Source organism: Heterodontus francisci, unplaced genomic scaffold (assembly GCF_036365525.1).
Source record: "Heterodontus francisci isolate sHetFra1 unplaced genomic scaffold, sHetFra1.hap1 HAP1_SCAFFOLD_405, whole genome shotgun sequence".
Classification (NCBI taxonomy): domain Eukaryota; kingdom Metazoa; phylum Chordata; class Chondrichthyes; order Heterodontiformes; family Heterodontidae; genus Heterodontus; species Heterodontus francisci.
The window spans coordinates 1,565,812-1,584,252 of NW_027141857.1; the positions used below are offsets into that span (position 1 = coordinate 1,565,812).

Genomic DNA, 18,441 nt, shown 5'->3' on the forward strand with positions numbered 1-18,441 from the left:
GCAAGTTCCCCTCCAAGCCACACACCATCCTGACTTGGAACTATATCACCATTCCTTCACTGTCGTTAGGAAGAGAGTTCCAGGATTTTGACCTAACAGCACTGTTGGCCCACCTACAACTCAAGGACTGCAGCGGTTCACCACCTTCTCAAGGACAATTAAGGATGGGCAATAAATGCTAGCCTTGCTGAGTGGTGTGTGAAACCTCAACCCACATCCCCCAAACTAATAAAAAGTTAACTGTGGACCCTGGTTTGTCCAGAACCAAATCATAACCATTGACAATTCTTAGGTAATCATAATTTAGTTACCAACATGAAAACCAACCCATCAGGAATCTTCTACATCCCAGATGATGCTGTCGAAGTTTAAACCAGAATAATGAAAAACATTTTGAATGTAGAGTCAGTGGATTTTCTATTGTTAGTGTTTCATTTCACATTACTTCTGACCTGATTTGTCAAAGCAGTCTGTACAGGAAGTGAGTGACCCAACTGCATTGAGTTTATTGACAATATACAGCTTTAAGACAATCAACAGTAATTTTCAACAGACTGTACAGTCTTTATTTACAGAATGAAATGACAATGCAGTAACTATTTAAAACGTTGATTCGAAAGCAGGGTGTCTCTTGTTGTCACATGATGACTTTTGAATAGTAACGGCTAGAAAATACCAGCCACTGCAGGCACAGAACAGATTCTGCTCTTAGTAATTACAGTTGTGCCAGGTATTACTATAATGCACCTGCATTACCTGTCTGGTTACATACTTTACAGCTTCAGGAGGGAAGACTCGGAACTGGCTAGTCATCGACTGTGATGTTGCGGAACAGGTATGACATGGATTCACCGTTGTGGATGCGGCGGATAGCTTCAGACAGGATCATGCTGACGTCCACAGTTTTGATCTTGGGGCACTGTAACTTTTGGACCTCATGAGGAATGGTGTTTGTTACAACCACCTTCAGGACAAGAAGAATTATATCACATATACTAGAGAAACTTAAGTAAACTGGAAACAAAGAAATAAAAGCAGAAAATACTGGAAAGGGATGCAGGTGCGTGTGTGGCTGGGGGCGGGGGGGGGTTTGTGGTGTACATCTTGCAGGTCAGTGGACAGCAAACAGGTCAACATTTTGAGCTGGGCCCTTCAAAACTCAAAATGAAAGTGAATTAAGTATTGAAGTAGAAAACAAAACAAAAAAAAAAGTGGTGGTGGGGAGGGATAGAGGGGTCACAAGGGAACAAAGCTAAGCCAGCACAAAGGAACTGACCAGGAAATTATTGTCAAGTGACCAACAAAGCAGCAAGAGGCTTACCCTTAAAAATTAAAAAAAGTCTGAAGTAATGACATCTATTTGACCAAGTTCTTACTCCCCCCACTCATCAAAACAGTTATAGTTCAAAGTTGGTTTTCTGTCTGATTACGCTTCATTGTCCTCTATTCAGAGCAAGCTGCTAGCTAACTGTCTTCACTGTACACAGCTACACATACCACCCAATACTAGTACACATCAACAGTTACATATCCACTATAACACAATAGACTATGAATACAGAACTTTCTAACCATTCACACTATTTTTTTTTTATTTAGAGATACAGCACTGAAACAGGCCCTTCGGCCCACCGAGTCTGTGCCGACCAACAACCACCCATTTATACTAATCCTACATTAATCCCATATTCTTTACCACATCCCCACACTAGGGACAATTTACAACGGCAAATTTACCTATCAACCTGCAAGTCTTTGGCTGTGGGAGGAAACCGGAGCACCCGACAGAAACCCACGCAGACACAGGGAGAACTTGCAAACTCCACACAGGCAGGACCCAGAATTGAACCCGGGTCGCTGGAGTGGTGAGGCTGCGGTGCTGACCACTGCACCGCCACTACCTTAAATAAAAACAGACCTTCCTGAGATTAGATTTAGATTTTTTAGATTAGAGATACAGCACTGAAACAGGCCCTTCGGCCCACCGAGTCTGTGCCAACCAGCAACCACCCAGTTATACTAATCCTACACTAATCCCATATTCCTACCCAACATCCCCACCTGACCCTATATTTCCCTACCACCTACCTATACTAGTGACAATTTATAAAGGCCAATTTACCTACCAACCTGCAAGTCTTTTGGCTTGTGGGAGGAAACCGGAGCACCCGGAGAAAACCCACGCAGACACAGAGAACTTGCAAACTCCACACAGGCAGTACCCAGAATCGAACCCGGGACCCTGGAGCTGTGAGGCGGCAGTGCTAACCACTGCGCCACTGTGCCGCCCAAACATTAGGAAACAGCGGCAATAATAATACCTCATTGATGGCTGACTCCTCGATCAAACAAGGGGCATCAGCAGAGAGAAGACCGTGAGTAGCCATGACGTATATCTTGTATGCGCCTCGCTCCTTCAGAATCTCAGCAGCTGCTACAAAACCATCAACATCATCAATAATGTCGTCCTGTTTGGGAAGGTGGATAGGAGAGAGATGAAGAGAGAGACAATCAACTGGAAATTAACACAGCTTCAGTAAACAGCGAAACCCAACTTCATCCCATATGACAGATACATTACCACAGCCTCACTTTATAAAAAATGTATTTACTCCTCAACGACCACCACCCAGCTCAGCTTAATTGCCATTTATCACATTACGGTTTACGAATCATGCTGTGCACAAATTGGCTGCCATGGTTTTTCCATTACAATAGCTATAAAGCACTTTGGTTTGTGAAAGGCATGATGTAACGCAAGTTACTTCTTTCCTTAAAATCAGTCAGTCTCAAGGATTAAATTTAGCTTTTCATCTGCGATCAGTGAACTCCCAGGGATCATCAGTCCCACCTACAGTGGGGCCACCACTTACTGCAAACCAGCTTCAATAAATCAAAGTCAATTGTTGTAAAGCTAAAACACAAAATTAATCAGAATTCTTTGCAATTTGAAAATGACTGTTGACAGAGATCCAGTGAGACAAACCATAGCTTGAGTTTGTGCTCGTGCCAGAAGCAGCACCAAGTGTATCCAAAAATGAGGGACTAATCTGGTGAAGTTACAACACAGGACTACACATGCAGGCTAACAACGGCAGCAGCATGCAGGCCCTCTAACACACCATTCACTCCCTCAACCACCAGCGTTCAGTGGCAACAGCATGCACCATTGATAAGATGCACTGCAGCAACTCACCAAGGCTCCTTCGACAGCACCTTCCAAACCCGCGACCTCTACCACCTAGAAGGACAAGGGCCGCAGATGCATGGGAACACCACCACCTGCAAGTTCCCCTCCAAGCCACACACCATCCTGACTTGGAACTATACAGCCGTTCCTTCACGGTCTCTGGGTCAAAATCCTGGAACTCCCTTCCTTACTGTGGTTGTACCTATATCCCCAAGGACTACAGAGGTTCAAGAAGGGGACTCACCACCATCTTCATTGGAGAGCAGAAATAAATGCTGGCCTTGCCAGCGACACCCACAGCCCATGAATAAAATAAATCTAGTCAAGAAGCTGTAGAGAATCTCATGTCTCACTGTGATGAGCTGTTCTGTGTTTCACTGAACAGAAACAAGCATCCTAAATACAGCCTAATGGGGAAAATCACACTGCTTCACGCACTTATCAGGGAGTAACACTACCCACCAAATCAATCAGGGTCTATCTTAAAACGTCAGTGATAAACAAGAACCTTGCACAATTCCATTCTTACCACGATGATGGCTATTCTTCCACCAACATCTCCAACTACAGTAATAGGCGGTTTTTCTTTCGGCATCATCACTGCATAATGGAAAGAGACTGGTTATTTATATCAGGCAAGTTCAGATCAAAAAAAGCTCCCTAATCTCCCCTCGGAGTGAAACAAAAGGCACATTCCATGGATGCAGCATCTTTGACACCCTTTTATTATTTCTCTTAGATGATATGCAATCAATGCACATTACAGAAGAGGCTGAGACATATGGCAGAGCTGGAGAAGAAAAGGATTGGGTTATAGTTTGCTCATTAGTGAAGAGGCTGGGTGCTTCATAGCTGCGCCTTAAGCTAAATCTGAACATATCGGTTCATTTTACAATTCCCTTCAGAATCTTGAATACTTGATACCTCCCAAGTCTCCCTTTCTCTACTGTAAACAATTTCAAGCTCTTTAACATCACCTTATAGTTCAGATGTCATGAGCTAGGCTTCTGCAGTGCCTCAAATACCTGCACATCTTGGTTGCAGTGCAGCCAACAGAACTTTAGGAGTGGGCATATCAGTACTTTATACAGAATCACCGTCTGAGATTTGTGCCCTTTTTCTCAGGTGTTACATACTAAGATCTGCTCAGCTCTCTTTCCTTTTGCTGAATATTCAAAATGTTCAATTCTATATAAAAAAAAATACATGGAGGCAAAGCTGTTAACAGGTCAGAGTTACAGAAGGGGCTCTCATGAGTTGCCAGGTCCAAATTTCAGAACCTTATTCATGCTAATAAGCAGAATGTAGGCAAACCAGGGTCAACACTGGTGGAGGCCTTTATAATTCCCAACCAAGCTAATCCTCAATAAATGTTGGACTGATATATCCAGGAAGTAAAGGAAATGGAGCTATCTAAACATTAGTTGACAAGGCGCAATGTCTTACGACACTAGCACGAGATCCAGAGTGTGCCAGTGAGCTCCCTGTTGCAGAATGTGCATTTTATTCAGCTCCTGTATCACAAGAGAGCATGCATTAAACAAGTGGCAGAAGAAGGCTCCTTTAATCCAACACCACCCAATGCACTAAGAATGGAGGAGAGAAGCTGGAAGGCTTTTTCGAAGCACTGGTAACTAAAGGTTTTGGTTGTCCCTGGTTACTCTCCAGCCACCTCATTCATTGAATATCTGGCACAAATGCAAAGAAACCAGTTCCAATTTCCCCAAAGCTCTCACCACCTAACAAAAGCCAAACATACAACACCCAGCAATCACTCTCAGGGACTACTCCAGTGTTTGCTGCGCGTGGCATACACATGGTCAAGTTTCATTGCTACAAACCCAAGCACAACTGGTAGACCAAAGCTCACTCAGACATTTCACCAGAACATGCCAGCTTTGTAGGAATGAGTATTGAAACTGTGCGGCACTGGAAAGGTTTGACAATGTGGGGTCCCTGCGCTACTCCCCAAACCATTTCCAAAGCTGAAACCCCATGTTCTACACTTCTTAAAACACTTGTATAAATTTACATTTTCCTCGTGTGAAATAACACAGACAACGGCTGTGGAAGTATAATGGTCCAGTTCTGCACAGTATTTGAAACATGCAAAAGGATGGCTAATCACAGCACCAGGAAAGCAGAACAAAATGCGTGTAAAAGACCACAGATCAGAGTAAACTCTCATCCATTACTGCAGAAGTTTTCAAACGCTTCTATTTTAGGAACACCTCAAAAGACCGGCACACACCTGGGCACCCCCATCCTAACTGCCAGCAGACCTCAACTGCTACGGCCAGACCAGTTGTTATAGTGTTCATCACCAGAATCATCCCAGTGAGTTAACAAACAAATACAAAATGTGACATCCTCAGTGCTCCTAGTGTTTGAAAATCAAAGTATTTGAATCCCCACGCTGCAGTTTCAAACATGCCACTATGGGTCTAACAGATTTACTGTCAGGTACTGAACACAAAACTGCAATATACATGCCATGTGCTAGTTAATGGGTCACTATTGCCAGGGATTTCAACCTTTACATTTAAGCAAAGGCTGCAAATTCCAACAGGTTGTAAAATTTTCCAACAAAAAGCCTTGGCTAATTAGACCCCCATCCCCAGGGAAGTAATACACCTTAAGAAGGTAGTTTGTTCAAAGGCAAAAGAACATTTAAGCAGCCTGAAGATGGGAATGAAAAGCTTGCTAGAATCACTGCAGCAACAATGAGCGAGAATTAAACCACTGTACAAAATACAAATATCTCAAATATAGCACAAAATGCTGTAAATGCACTCGGGGGCTCACCAGCATCCGGAAAGAGCAAAAGACAAAGTTATACCCAAAATGTCAGTCCACATCCAAACTGGAAACTTGAAGGGCTTTAAAGGACAAGAGGTTCCTCAACTCATTCTGCATCCACTTGCAAAGCACAAATCTTGTGCATAGTTTCTTTCAGACATGTGTTTGTGTTGGTCTGGGGCAGTACTGCTACCAATCTGCCATTTGTGGCCCAGAACAGAAACTTGGCCTTTTTCCTTTTCTGAAGTGCTCAGAACCACTGTGCATTTCCAACATTCTTCATTCTTATTTCATTTTTTTGTACTTGCATTTTTTTTTATATAGATCTTTACAAATATGCCAATGTTGCTGCAAGGATATGCTCATTTAAAAAAAAAGATTCCTTATTTGATTGACAGGACACTCGACACTATGGTCCTTCCATACATTTAGACAAAGTGCAAGAAATTCTGCTTCACTCATTATTCAGTCTGACACTCAAGGCCCCTGCACGGGTACTTGTCCATTCACACATGCAGTTAATAAAGCTGCAAATCACAAACAGCCCTGTGTATCCCAGAATCAGACCTCGCCAAAAAGTAAAATGGAAGAATTATACTCTCGTACTTGGAAGCTCAATGCCAGGAAACGGAACTTGCAGCCTATGTACAGCTAAAAGCACAAATGCACAAAGGCAGAATACAAATTAATAAAACAGAACAAAAAGTTACAGTACAACAAAACCTCAAAGACCAAAAGCAATGGTGTCACTCAAAGAGACCTTCTACATGCCAGCTGACGAGTGTGCTATTAAATTCCACTCCCACTTTGTAATTTTGAGCAACCAGACCAAGGATTAAACCAGACAGGTTCGCAAAAATCAGTTGTACGAGGTGCCATTTTCACCTCGTTTTCCTGGAATGTAAACCATGGCTCCAGTGAAAGTGAAGTCAGCAGCAGGTCATTGTCAACTGCCAACATCCCCATGCCACAAACAAACCAGCTTCAAAGGAACTTACATCAAATGGAGTCACCAGGTCCATCACTAAATTGTATGAGCATCTCCAATGGCTTAATTGGTTAAGTGTGTCCAGGAAGGCTCTAGCTTCCATTCTTTGGATGAATCAGGTTAGGTGATGCAGTTCAGCACAGCAATTAGAGCATGACAATTAGACTCAATGCCTTGGGTTCAAACAATTGAAATAGAGAGAGGCAGGGAGAAAGCATATGGGGCACATGTGAGACTGAGTGTGACTGAGATAGTTTACAAGAGTATAGGAGAGAAAGAGACAGAATGAGAGTGAGAGTTTGTGCTTGCTCTTTTGCACAAACATACAGAGCATGGGAACAAAAGTTGGTGCAGTCAGCTAATGAAAGATTGAAACCTGTCTGAAAAAGGATGGAACAAAAAGAGAAACTACATATAGGACTGTATTTGGGAACAGTTCAGTGATAATAAAGACCAAGTAGCTGGAACCAGTTTTATTAGCAATAGTACAGATTAGAGCAACACATTAGCCAGTGCAGTATCTCCTGGCAGCAAAGTTCATAAAGCTGCAGATATTTGCAAGTTTAGTTTTCAAAAGAAAAAGACTGCCACTGTGCTGAGTTTCCAAGCAATAATCACCATTCTCTAAAGTTAATGATGAACAAAATTCAAAACCACTGCAACACTCTAATGCAAGCAAAGGCTGCCAACATGGCAAGTTACCAATGCTGCCAGGAAAGGTGCCAGATTCAGTCTCTACATTTAGTTTATTTGAAGCTATATGAACATCTGAAACACTAATAATCTTGAGCAATTGCAGCCCAGTATATTTCTTACATGGTAACTCCAAACCAGCATGTATTGTTGTGTTCTTTACAGCTGGAGGTGAGTGACGACCATCCACCATATCATATTCTGCATACTGGGCCTCTCCATGTATTACTGCCAGCCCTAGCCGTAGTCTCTCTGCATAAGATTGTGCTCTGAAAGAGAAGGGAGTCAACAGACAACAGTATGTCAAAATCATTTTCGTATAAATTTTCACGTGATATATGGTTTGAAGTGTATCACTACTGATTCTGAAAATGAAAAGCACCATGAACCAGTACACAGAACTATGCTGAGAGGTAAGCAAGCAATTATACTAAAACCAGAGTGGCATACTTTCTGTAATAAACTCCTGACTACTCATCAACAGATCATGAAGCGACTGGCTGAGGGTGGTGTGTGAAACCTCAGCAGCACACAAGATGCAGCTATGCCAAGGCCTCTAACCACCGGGCAGTTTAAAGGCACCAGTTCCAAATGCTGGACCACTGCTCATGAAATGCAATGCGAATCTGACACAATTAACAATGCCAGGATTTAATAGAATCTCCCATCTTTTTCTTTCAAACTCAATATTTTTTACTTATTCCAACTGTGTTCCTCAGTTATTTTTAATCAGACTGTTGAAGGGTTCAGGTCAGTAACTTTCAGAATGATTAGTGCCTTTACTTTCGTTACAGCCACACAGAGTTTTGGTGTTCACCCACTTACTTGGCATTTGCTGGAAATGGCCACTTCTGCACTTGAGTTAGCAAGACTGACTGGTCAAAATGCATGTGCGGAGTCAGAGGACAAGTCAGGAGTGTGATGGAATATTCTCCACTTGCCTGGATGGGTGCAGCTCCAACAACACTAAAGAAGCTCAACACCATCCAGGACAAAGCAGCCTGCTTGATTGTTTGCAGATGGGGTGTCACTCACTCCCTCCACCACCGATACAGTGGCAGCAGTGTGTACCATCTTCAAGATGCACTGCAGCAACTCACCAAGCCTCCTTTGACAGCACCTTCCGAACTCATGACCTCTACCACCTAGAAGGACAAGGGTAGCAGACACTAGAGAACGCCACCACCTGCAAGTTCCCCTCCTGACTTGGAACTATATTGCTGTTCCTCCACTGTCACTGCGTCAAAATCCTGGAACTCCCACCCTAAAAGCACTGTGGATGTGGACTACAACAAGTGGACTGCAGTCGGTCAAGGCAGTGGCTCACCAGCACCTTCATTCAAGGGCAATAAATGCTGGCCTAGCCAGCAATGAGCACATTCCAAGAACAAATTTTAAAAACTGGGGCACTCTGAACAATTCTGGTCTCATTTTAGAGAGCATGTAGGGGGCACTTGAAGGTATAAAAAAGATTTACTAGAACGATACCAGAAGTGAGAGATTATACTAATCAGGAAACACTGAACAGGTTGGGGCTCATTTCCTCTAGAGAAGAGAAGATTGAGGGGAGACCTGATAGAGGTCTTTAAAATTACAAAAAGGAATTGATAGAGAAGATGGAGATGGAGCTGATGTTTCCACGTGAGGGTGGTGGGGGAGACCAGAACTAGCAGCCATAAATATAATAGCCACTAGTAAATCCAATAGGGATTTCAGGAGAAACTTTACCCAGAGATATATAATATAATATAAAACACTTGAGGGAGAAAAAGGAATAGGAGGAATTGATGAATTATGGTGGAAGAAAGCTTAGGGGAGCATAAACATTGGCATGAAACGGTTAGACCCAATGGCCCATTTCTGTGCTGTCTGTTTCAGTTACCCCAGCCTAGCTGCCTGCGGTCTGTACCTGTCATCACAACCTGACCATCAGCATCAATTTTAACACTGGTAATAGGCACACAATTCAGATACCAGCTAGCAAAGGTTCTACTGGGAAAATTTCAACATGCAGGAGTAGGCCATTTGGCTCTTCTGCTCTGCCATTCAATAAGATCATGGCTGATCGGATCGCGGCCATAACTTCACTTTCCTGCCTGCCTCCTTAATATCTGCAGCCTCATTTTCAACTTCACATTAAACATTAACTGAGGAAGTAACTAGCTGTGTTAAAAGGATGAGATATTTCAGAGACTTAAACTAGGCATGTCTTTGTTTTAGAATTTGTTTAAAGGAACGATATACTTGCATCGAAAGCAGTTCAGAGAAGGCTCACTAGGCTGATTCCTGGGATGAAGGGGTTGGCTTATGAGGGAAGGTTGAGCCTATACTCAGTAGAGTTTAAAGAATAAGAGGTGATCTTGTTAAAACATAAGAGATTCCGAGGGGGGCTGACAGTAGATGCTGAGAGGATGTTTCCCCTAGTTGGGGTGGGGGGGGGGGGGGGGGGGGGAAATCTAGAACAAGGGGCACTGTCTCAAGATAAGAAATTTCCCATTTAAGACAAATGAGGAGGAATTTCTTCTCAGAGGGTGGTTCATCTTTGGAATTCTCTACCAGAGAGCAGTGGAGGCTGGGTCACTGAATATATTCATGGCTGAGTCACAGATTTTTGATCTACAAGTGAGTCGAGGGTTATGGGAGGCAGGCAGGAAAGTGGAGTTAAGGCCACAATCAGATCAGCCACGGTCTTATTAAATGGCAGAGCAGGATCGAGGAGCCAAATGGCCTACTCCTACTTCTTATGATGCATCATTTTCCAATCCTCTCGGGCTATAGGCTTTTTTTTTAAAAATATTAGTTTGTGGGATGCGGGCGTCGCTGGCAAGGCCAGCATTTAATGCCCATCCCTAATTGCCCTCGTGAAGGTTCTGGCGAGCTGCCTTTTTGAACCACTGTAGTCCTTGGGGTATAGGTACACCCAGTGTTGTTAGGAAGGGAGTTCCAGCATTCTGACTCAGCGACAGTGAAGGAACGGCGATATAGTTCCAAGTCAGGATGGTGTGCAGCTTGCAGGGGAACTTGCAGGTGATGGTGCTCCCATGCATCTGCTGCCCTTGTCCTTCTAGGCGGTAGAGATCACGGGATTGAAAGATCAAAGGAGCCTTGCTGAGTTGCGGCACTACATCTTATAGATGGTACACACTGCTGCCACTGTGCATTGGTGGTGGGGGCAGTGAATATTGAAGGTGGTGAACAGGATGCCAATCAAGTGGGCTGCTTTGCCCTGGATGGTGTCGAGCTTCTTAGTGTTGTTGCAGCTGCACCCATCCAGGCAAGTGGAGAGTATTCTATCACACTCCTGACTAGTGCCTTGTAGATGGTACAGGCATTGGGGAGTCAGGAGGTGAGTTACTCGCCGCAGGATTCCTAGCCTCTGACCTGCTCTTTCTTGCAGCCACAGTATTTACGTGGCTAGTCCAGTTAAGTTTCCAGATAATGGTAACCCCCAGGATGATGATGGTGGGGGCTGTTGATTGTCCCCAATTACTCTTTTACAGCTAGCAGACACGATGGGCCAAATGGCCTCCTTCTGTACCATCACGTTTCTATGTTTCTACAAGTTTATAGACCGTCTTAAGCATTGGAGCCAAACAGCAGCAAAGGAACAAATTAATAAATTGTAACAATCACATTTGAAAACTACATCAAGCATATGTGCTCTCCAACCCAGTCAGACATCACACATTAAAGGCTCATCCACATGGACAGATACCTCTCCAAACTTGCAGTTTGGATAAAGGCAGTTCGCAGCTCAGCAAGACATGGGTTCAAACTCCACTGCACAACTTGAGCACAATATCCTACTGGCACGTGAATGCAGTACTGTCAGAGGGGACATTAGAGACCATGTCCATTAAAGACCATGTCCGCCCGTTGCTGTGGTTCATATGGATGACATTATTTGAATGAAGAGAAGCAAGCTCTCCTGATGTTTCGGGCCTTCAGGACAAAAGTAATGTCTTACTTGTTGCTTATGGGATTCCTGTATACAAAATACCAAAGTCATTACACTTAAAAACAGCAACCTATATTTATATAGCACCTTTTAACAGTAAAACACCGAGCTACACAAGGAGATAACAAAAGCTTGGTCAAAGAGGTAGATTTTAAGGAGCGTCTTAAATGAGAGGGGGAGGTGGAGACTCGGAGAGGTTTAGGGAGGGAATTTCAGAGTTTAGAACTTAGGCAGTTGAAGGCACAGCCAATGATGGAGTGAGTAAAGTCAGGGATGTTCAAGAGGCCAGAATTAGAAGAGCACAGAAATCTCGAGAAAGTCGCAGAGCTGGAGGTAGTTAGAGATAGGGAAGGGAGAGGCTATGACACAGTCCCCATTCTCCCAGGAGATTACACTCTGGATCCCATCACCCTTACGAGGACGGACCACCCTTACCTCTTGGCAGCAGCTGGTGACTTTGCAACAATAATTGCATTTCTGTAATCATGAATCTGTAAGAAAGAATGTGCAGCTTCAAAATCTTTTGCAGATTGAACTTGCTTCAGCATCAGTTCTATAATTCACATTACCTGGGCTGGCTTCAAAGGCTCTTGCCAAGCCGATTGTAAAGGCTGTGTCATATGAACATACGACTTAAGAGCAGGAGTAGGCCACTCAGCCCCTCGAGCCTGTTCCGCCATTCAATAAGTTCATGGCTGAACTGATCACTCCACATTTCCACCCACCCCGATAACCTTCCATCCCCTTATCAAGAATCTAAGACTCTGCTTCCATTGCCTTTTGAGGAAGAGAATTCCAAAGACTCAACACAGAGAAAAAAATTTCTCATCTGTCTTAAATGGGCGACCCCTTATTTTTAAACAAACAGTGACCCCTAGCTCTAGATTCTCCCACAAGGGGAAACATCCTTTCCACATCCACCCTGTCAAGACCCCTCAGGATCTTATATGTTTCAATCAAGTCGCCTCTTACTCTTCCAAATTCCAGTAGATACAAGCCTAGCCTGTCCAATCTTTCCTCGTACGACAGCCCGTCCATTCCAGGTATCAGTCTCTTAAACCTTCTCTGTACTGCCTCCAAAGCATTTACATCCTTTCTTAAATAAGGAGACCAATACTGTACACAGTACTCCAGATGTGGTCTCACCAATGCCCTGTATAGCTGAAGCATAACCTCCCTACTTTTGTATTCAATTCCTCTCGCAATAAATGATAACATTCTATTAGCTTTCCTAATTTATTTATTTATTCAGAGATACAGCACTGAAACAGGTCCTTCAGCCCACTGAGTCTGTGCCGACCAACAATCACCCATTTATACTAACCATGCAGTAATCCCATATTCCCTACCACCTACTTACACTAGAGGCAATTTTCAATGGCCAATTTACCTATCAACCTGCAAGTCTTTGGCTGTGGGAGGCAACCGGAGCACCCGGCAAAAAGCCACGTGGTCACAGGGAGAACTTGCAAACTCCGCACAGGCAGTACCCAGAATCGAACCCGGGTCCCTGGAGCTGTGAGGCTGCGGTGCTAACCACTGTACCTGCAGATTAACCTTTTGGTGATTCATGCACTAGGACACCCAGATCCCTCTGCAATCTCTCACCATTTAGATAATATGCTTCTTTTATCTTTCCTGCCAAACTGGAGAATTTCACATTTTCCCACATTATATTCCATTTGCCAGATCTTTGCCCACTCACTTAACCTATCCATATCCCTTTGTTGCCTCCTTATATCCTCTTCACAAGTTACTTTCCTACCTATCTTTGTCTCATCAGCAAATTTAGCAACCATACCTTCGGTCCCTTCATCTAAGTCATTTATATAAATTGTAAAAAGTTGAAGCCCAGCACTGATCCCTGTGACACCACTCATTACATCTTGCCAACTAGAAAATTACCCATTTATGCTTACTGTTTCCTGTTAGCTAGCCAATCTTCTATTGGCATGCCAACATGTTACGCCCTACACCATGAGCTTTTATTTTCTGCAAAAACCTTTGATGTGGCACCATATTAAATGCCTTCTGGAAATCTAAGTACAATACATCCATCAGTTCCCCTTTATCCACAGCATGTGTAACTCTCTCAAAAAACTCCAAAAAATTAGTTAAACATGATTTCCCTTTCACAAATCCAGGTTGACTCTGCCGGATTACCTTGAATTTTTCTAAATGCCCTGCTGTAATGTCTTTAATAGTAGCTAACGTTTTCCCCAAGACAGATGTTAAGCTAACTGGCCTGTAGTTTCCTGCTTTTGGTCTCCCTCCCTTTTTGAATAAAAAGGAGTTACATTCACTATTTTCCAATCTAAAAGGAGCCTTCCCCAAATCTAGGGAATTTTGGAAAATTAAAACCAAAGCATCAACTATCTCACTAGCCACTTATTTTAACACCCTAGGATGAAGTCCATCAGGACCTGGGGACTTGTCAGCCCATAGCTCCAACAATTTGTTCAGTACCACTTCCTTGGTTGTAATTTGAGTTCCTCCATCCCTTCCATTTCCTGACTTACAGCTAATACTGTAATGCCACTTGTATCCTCAATAGTGAAGACCGACGCAAAATCTCTTTTCAATTCATCTGCCATCTCATTATCCAGTAATTCCCCAGACTCACTTTCTATAGGACCAACGCTCACTTTGTTAACTCTTTTTAAATACATATAGAAACACTGATTATCTGTCTTTACATTTCTAGCTAGCTTTCTCTTGTACTAATTTTACCTTCCTTATCAATATTTTAGTTTTTCTTTGCTGTTCTTTATGTTCTGTCCAATCTTCTGACCTGTGTCCCATCTTGCACAAATATAGGCTTTTTCTTTAAGTTTGATACTATCTTCAACTGTTTTAGTTAACCACGGATGGTGGGGCCCACTCTTGGAATTTTTCTCTCCTTTTCGTCTCCTTTCTGATACAGTAACACAGAAGGCCGATAAAGGGAATGCAATGGATGTTGCCTATTTAGATTTTAAAGAAAGCGTTTGATAAAGTACCACATAAAAGACTGCTCAAATTGAGGCTCATGGAATAGGAAGGTCAGCGTCAGCTTGGATAAAAGAATGGCTTAACAAAACAGCAAGTCATGGCAAATAGTTATTATTAAGACTAGAAGATGGTAGACTGGGGTGCTCCCAAGGGCAAGTCCTAGGACCATTGCTTTTGCTGAAAATAGAGACATGTTGTCGAAGCTTTTCATCTTGCACTCATCAGGACAATCCGCAAGAATACCAATGTAAGGGAAAACAACTTTATACTGTATGAGAAGAGAGAGTGCTGATTAGTTGGCAAGTGAACTGTGATTGGTAGAGGCATTGCCATGGAGAATGCACTAGTTTATGGTGACTGACAGTTAACGGTTTGAAATTTAAACCGCGCAGCTTGACTGATTGGTTAAGACATTGCCCTAAGGAATGAACCAGAGAATGGCTGTCATTTATTTTGTTTAGCTGAAACAGGCACAATGCTTGTACATGTTCTTTCTGTCTGCAAACAGGGCCCGGTGTATTAATATATGTAGCTTCCAGTACATGCAAATGCACCACACACTGTATTTGTTCTGAATTATACTTCACTGCCTCAATTAAACATTTCATTCATCTCAATTGTTAACTTATTTTCAGAGGCAAAGAGAAAGAAAGTTCATATTATAGACTTTGTTTTGAAGCAACAGATGCTCAACAGGAATACAGTGGATAGAAGATGGAAGTGCATCAATTAAGGGGATGCAGTTGATGGGACACATGAATTTTCACAAAGTATAGAGTGAAAAGGTTGGTTACAAAAATTCTAACATATGGTTCAAAAGAAATATAGCAGCATGGATAGGATGTTGATTGATGTACAGAATATAAAAGGTTAGCTCAATGGCTGCTGCATAGATTGGAAAAGGGTTGGAGGTGGTTTAATGTGAGGGTCAGCGCTGGGACCACTTTTGTTCTTCGTTCATATAGATAATTAGGTCTTGTGGGGCTAGAATACAGTGGTACTGAAGTAATAATTAATTTGCACTTGGCAGTGGCTAGGCCACCGAGTGCTGTGCGCAATTCTGGATGCATCATTGGCAGGATATTCAAGTAATAGTCAGCATACAGCATTGATTCACCAGAAGGATGCCAAGAATAGGAAACTATAGTTATCAGCTGAAACAAGATACTTTGCATATTAGAGCAGAGACAGCAAAGCGGTTTTAAAATTGTGAAATAGGGAAAATCTTTTTCTAGTTGGGGAGTCTGATGAGCACCCATTAATTTAAAAATCAAACATGAAAGGTTGGAAGGAATTTTACTGCTTTTCCACAGACTGGTTAAAACAAATTATAGCATCTTTTAAAAAGGAAAACTAGATGAATATTTGAATCAAAGGGATGTACAGGGTTATGAGGAGAGAGTGGGACAGTGGGATTAGTTCTGAATTTCTGTAGCAAAGAGAAGGCAAAGATTATTGGGCAAATGGTTGAGTTGTCAATTTCAAGTCACTCCATGCCCAAGTAGAACCGAGAACAGCTCACTAGCAGGTACAGTGCAAACATGTCCTAATCCCACTAATGCCCACCAGACGACACAAGGTCCCACAATCTCACCTCATCCTGGATGTACTGCAGGAGAAATGGCGATGCTCGAAGATTGTCAACAGGAATGTTGAAGAAGCCCTGGATCTCCTTCTGATGCAAGTCCATTGTGATAATGTGGGTTAAACCTGAGGACACAGCACACAAGCTTCACCAAGCATTCAAACATTTTTAAACAGAAGTTAAACAGTCTCTAATATTGAATCTGCTTCAATACAACCCCACATCTGTACTATCAAGTCTTTCTATCTGGCTGCTGCTGTCCCTTGCAGCAGTCGGGATGTAAACACAACCACCTTCAATGGAAAAGGTTGCAGAGAAAGGAAAGACAGTAAACATTTCCTGCTGTCACTACCACTCCCCACCTTTTCATTATACACTGAAGGTATTTATGATTTGGCAGAATAAACAGAGCCAACATTAATAATTAGAAATAACATGCCAAAGTATCACAAACACTGCTCCTCCCCCAGTATTACTCACCTGCTTTGGCCAGCATGCATGCAAGTAGTTTACACACAATGGAGCCCCTCTTTCGCATCTTACACTGCTTGCTGTAGGGGAAGTAGGGAATGACACCAATGATGTTCCGAGCACATGACGTTTTGCAGGCATAGGCCATGATCAGTAATTCCATCACAGCCGTGTTAACATCTCTGCAAAAAAACAATTCATTAGCCTGGGCGGAGCCTCTCAACAATAGCGCAAGTTCACTCAACTCCGACATGTGTATTCACCAGCACAGCCATCAACTGAAGAGTCACCTTTTGCTTATCTTATCTCCAAAGGCAAAGATACCTGCAGAAGCATACAATCACCATTGCAGCATTTTAATTGTCTTAGGATCCAGAGTTTCCGCCTCTGTGAGGCAGTCAGGTGGGTGTCACGGCAAGCAAGCTCTTCTGATCCAGCCCATAAACCTCTAATGACTCCTTGTTCCCTTGTGCACAACACTGATTATAACTTCTGCTCAAATGAGCAGCAGTGGAAAAGGTTGCTCCCTGATTGGTGCATTTTGAGATGAGCTCAAGTTTACCAGTTCTCCAACTGATGGAAAATTTAAAGGACCGAAGTCTGAGCTGGGAGAGAACAGGACAGCATGTGTGTTACATATTTGGATTTTTTTTTTAAATCAACAGACTTTGAGCTTCCATATCTCTTCAAGTCATCAGTGTTGACACTGTTCCTGAGTATGGGTGAGTTTGGTAGCATGCTTTCTGTAGAACTTGCTTCAGATCCATTCTATTCCAGGACTCCACAGGATTCTCCTCACATTTACCAGTAATAGAGTGACCTGATCTTGTTTTAGGTTTCCACTGTCAAATTAATTTATATTGAACTATAGCTGATAAAACAAAATATTTACACAGCAGACACTTATGATGCTGTGCACAGAATAGGGAGACCTGAATAATGGTGAAGTGTCTTACATCAACATTGCAGAAGAATGAGAGGAAAGGGCTCCTTAGTCAGTGGGTGACAGTTTTTTGTCATTATAAAATGTTAATGGGAAATATTAACGCGCACAAGGGTACCCACTCATTCACTCAAATAGGCACACAATGGAGAAAGTCATCCTACTACTGATGCTGTAAAACCAAAGTTAACTTTGGTCTCCTGAATAATTTATTCATAAAGCCTGGAAGCAGACAAGAATACATAATTCCAGTGGATGGTGAGAGCAGAGTCTGATTGTTTTCTATAATGCACCGAGCGGCATTGGGGTCTCGCTTTCCTGTGCTGTGACATGCAGCCCACGCACTAATCTTAGACTGTGTATCCAACCACCAGCTGCAGAAAGTTAACACCTGCATAACACCAGGATATAACTTCTCTGCAACCCCACAACACACACATATACAAATTAGGAGTAAGCCACTCAGCCCCTCGAGCCTGCTCTGCATTCAATAAGATCATGGCTGATTTGACTGCAACCTCAACTCCACATTCCCGCCTACTCCCAATAACCTTTCACCCCCTTTGCTTATCAAGAATCTATCTCTGCCTTAAAAATATTCAAAGACTCTGCTTCCACTGCCTTTTGAGGAAGAGAATTCCAAAGACTCACGACCCTCAAAAAATTTCTCCTCATTTTTGTCTTAAATGGGCAACCCCTTATTTTTAAAGGGGTGATCCCTAGTTCTACATTCTCCCACAAGGGGAAACATCCTTTTCCACATCCACCTTTCCAGACCCCTCAGGATCTCATATGTTTCAATCAAGTCACCTCTTTCTCTTCT

At 42.8% G+C, this 18,441-nt stretch overlaps 1 protein-coding gene across 3 annotated transcripts in view; it reads right to left on the minus strand.

Annotated features, from left to right (window-relative positions):
• Positions 1-482: 482 nt before the first annotated feature.
• The window catches only part of LOC137365571 (phosphoribosyl pyrophosphate synthase-associated protein 1), a 60,042-nt gene continuing 42,083 nt past the window's right edge, over positions 483-18,441 (minus strand). For 2 of the 3 annotated variants that reach the window (XM_068027947.1, XM_068027949.1), the window contains 7 exons: positions 16,685-16,857; positions 16,214-16,329; positions 12,064-12,119; positions 7,794-7,939; positions 3,720-3,790; positions 2,322-2,468; positions 483-964 (listed from right to left, as the gene is read on the minus strand). In XM_068027947.1, the coding sequence (XP_067884048.1) occupies positions 806-964; positions 2,322-2,468; positions 3,720-3,790; positions 7,794-7,939; positions 12,064-12,119; positions 16,214-16,329; positions 16,685-16,857 (868 nt within the window). In that variant the 3' untranslated portion in view covers positions 483-805. The remainder of the gene's footprint in view (positions 965-2,321; positions 2,469-3,719; positions 3,791-7,793; positions 7,940-12,063; positions 12,120-16,213; positions 16,330-16,684; positions 16,858-18,441) is intronic. The other variant, XM_068027948.1, reaches the window with a different exon arrangement.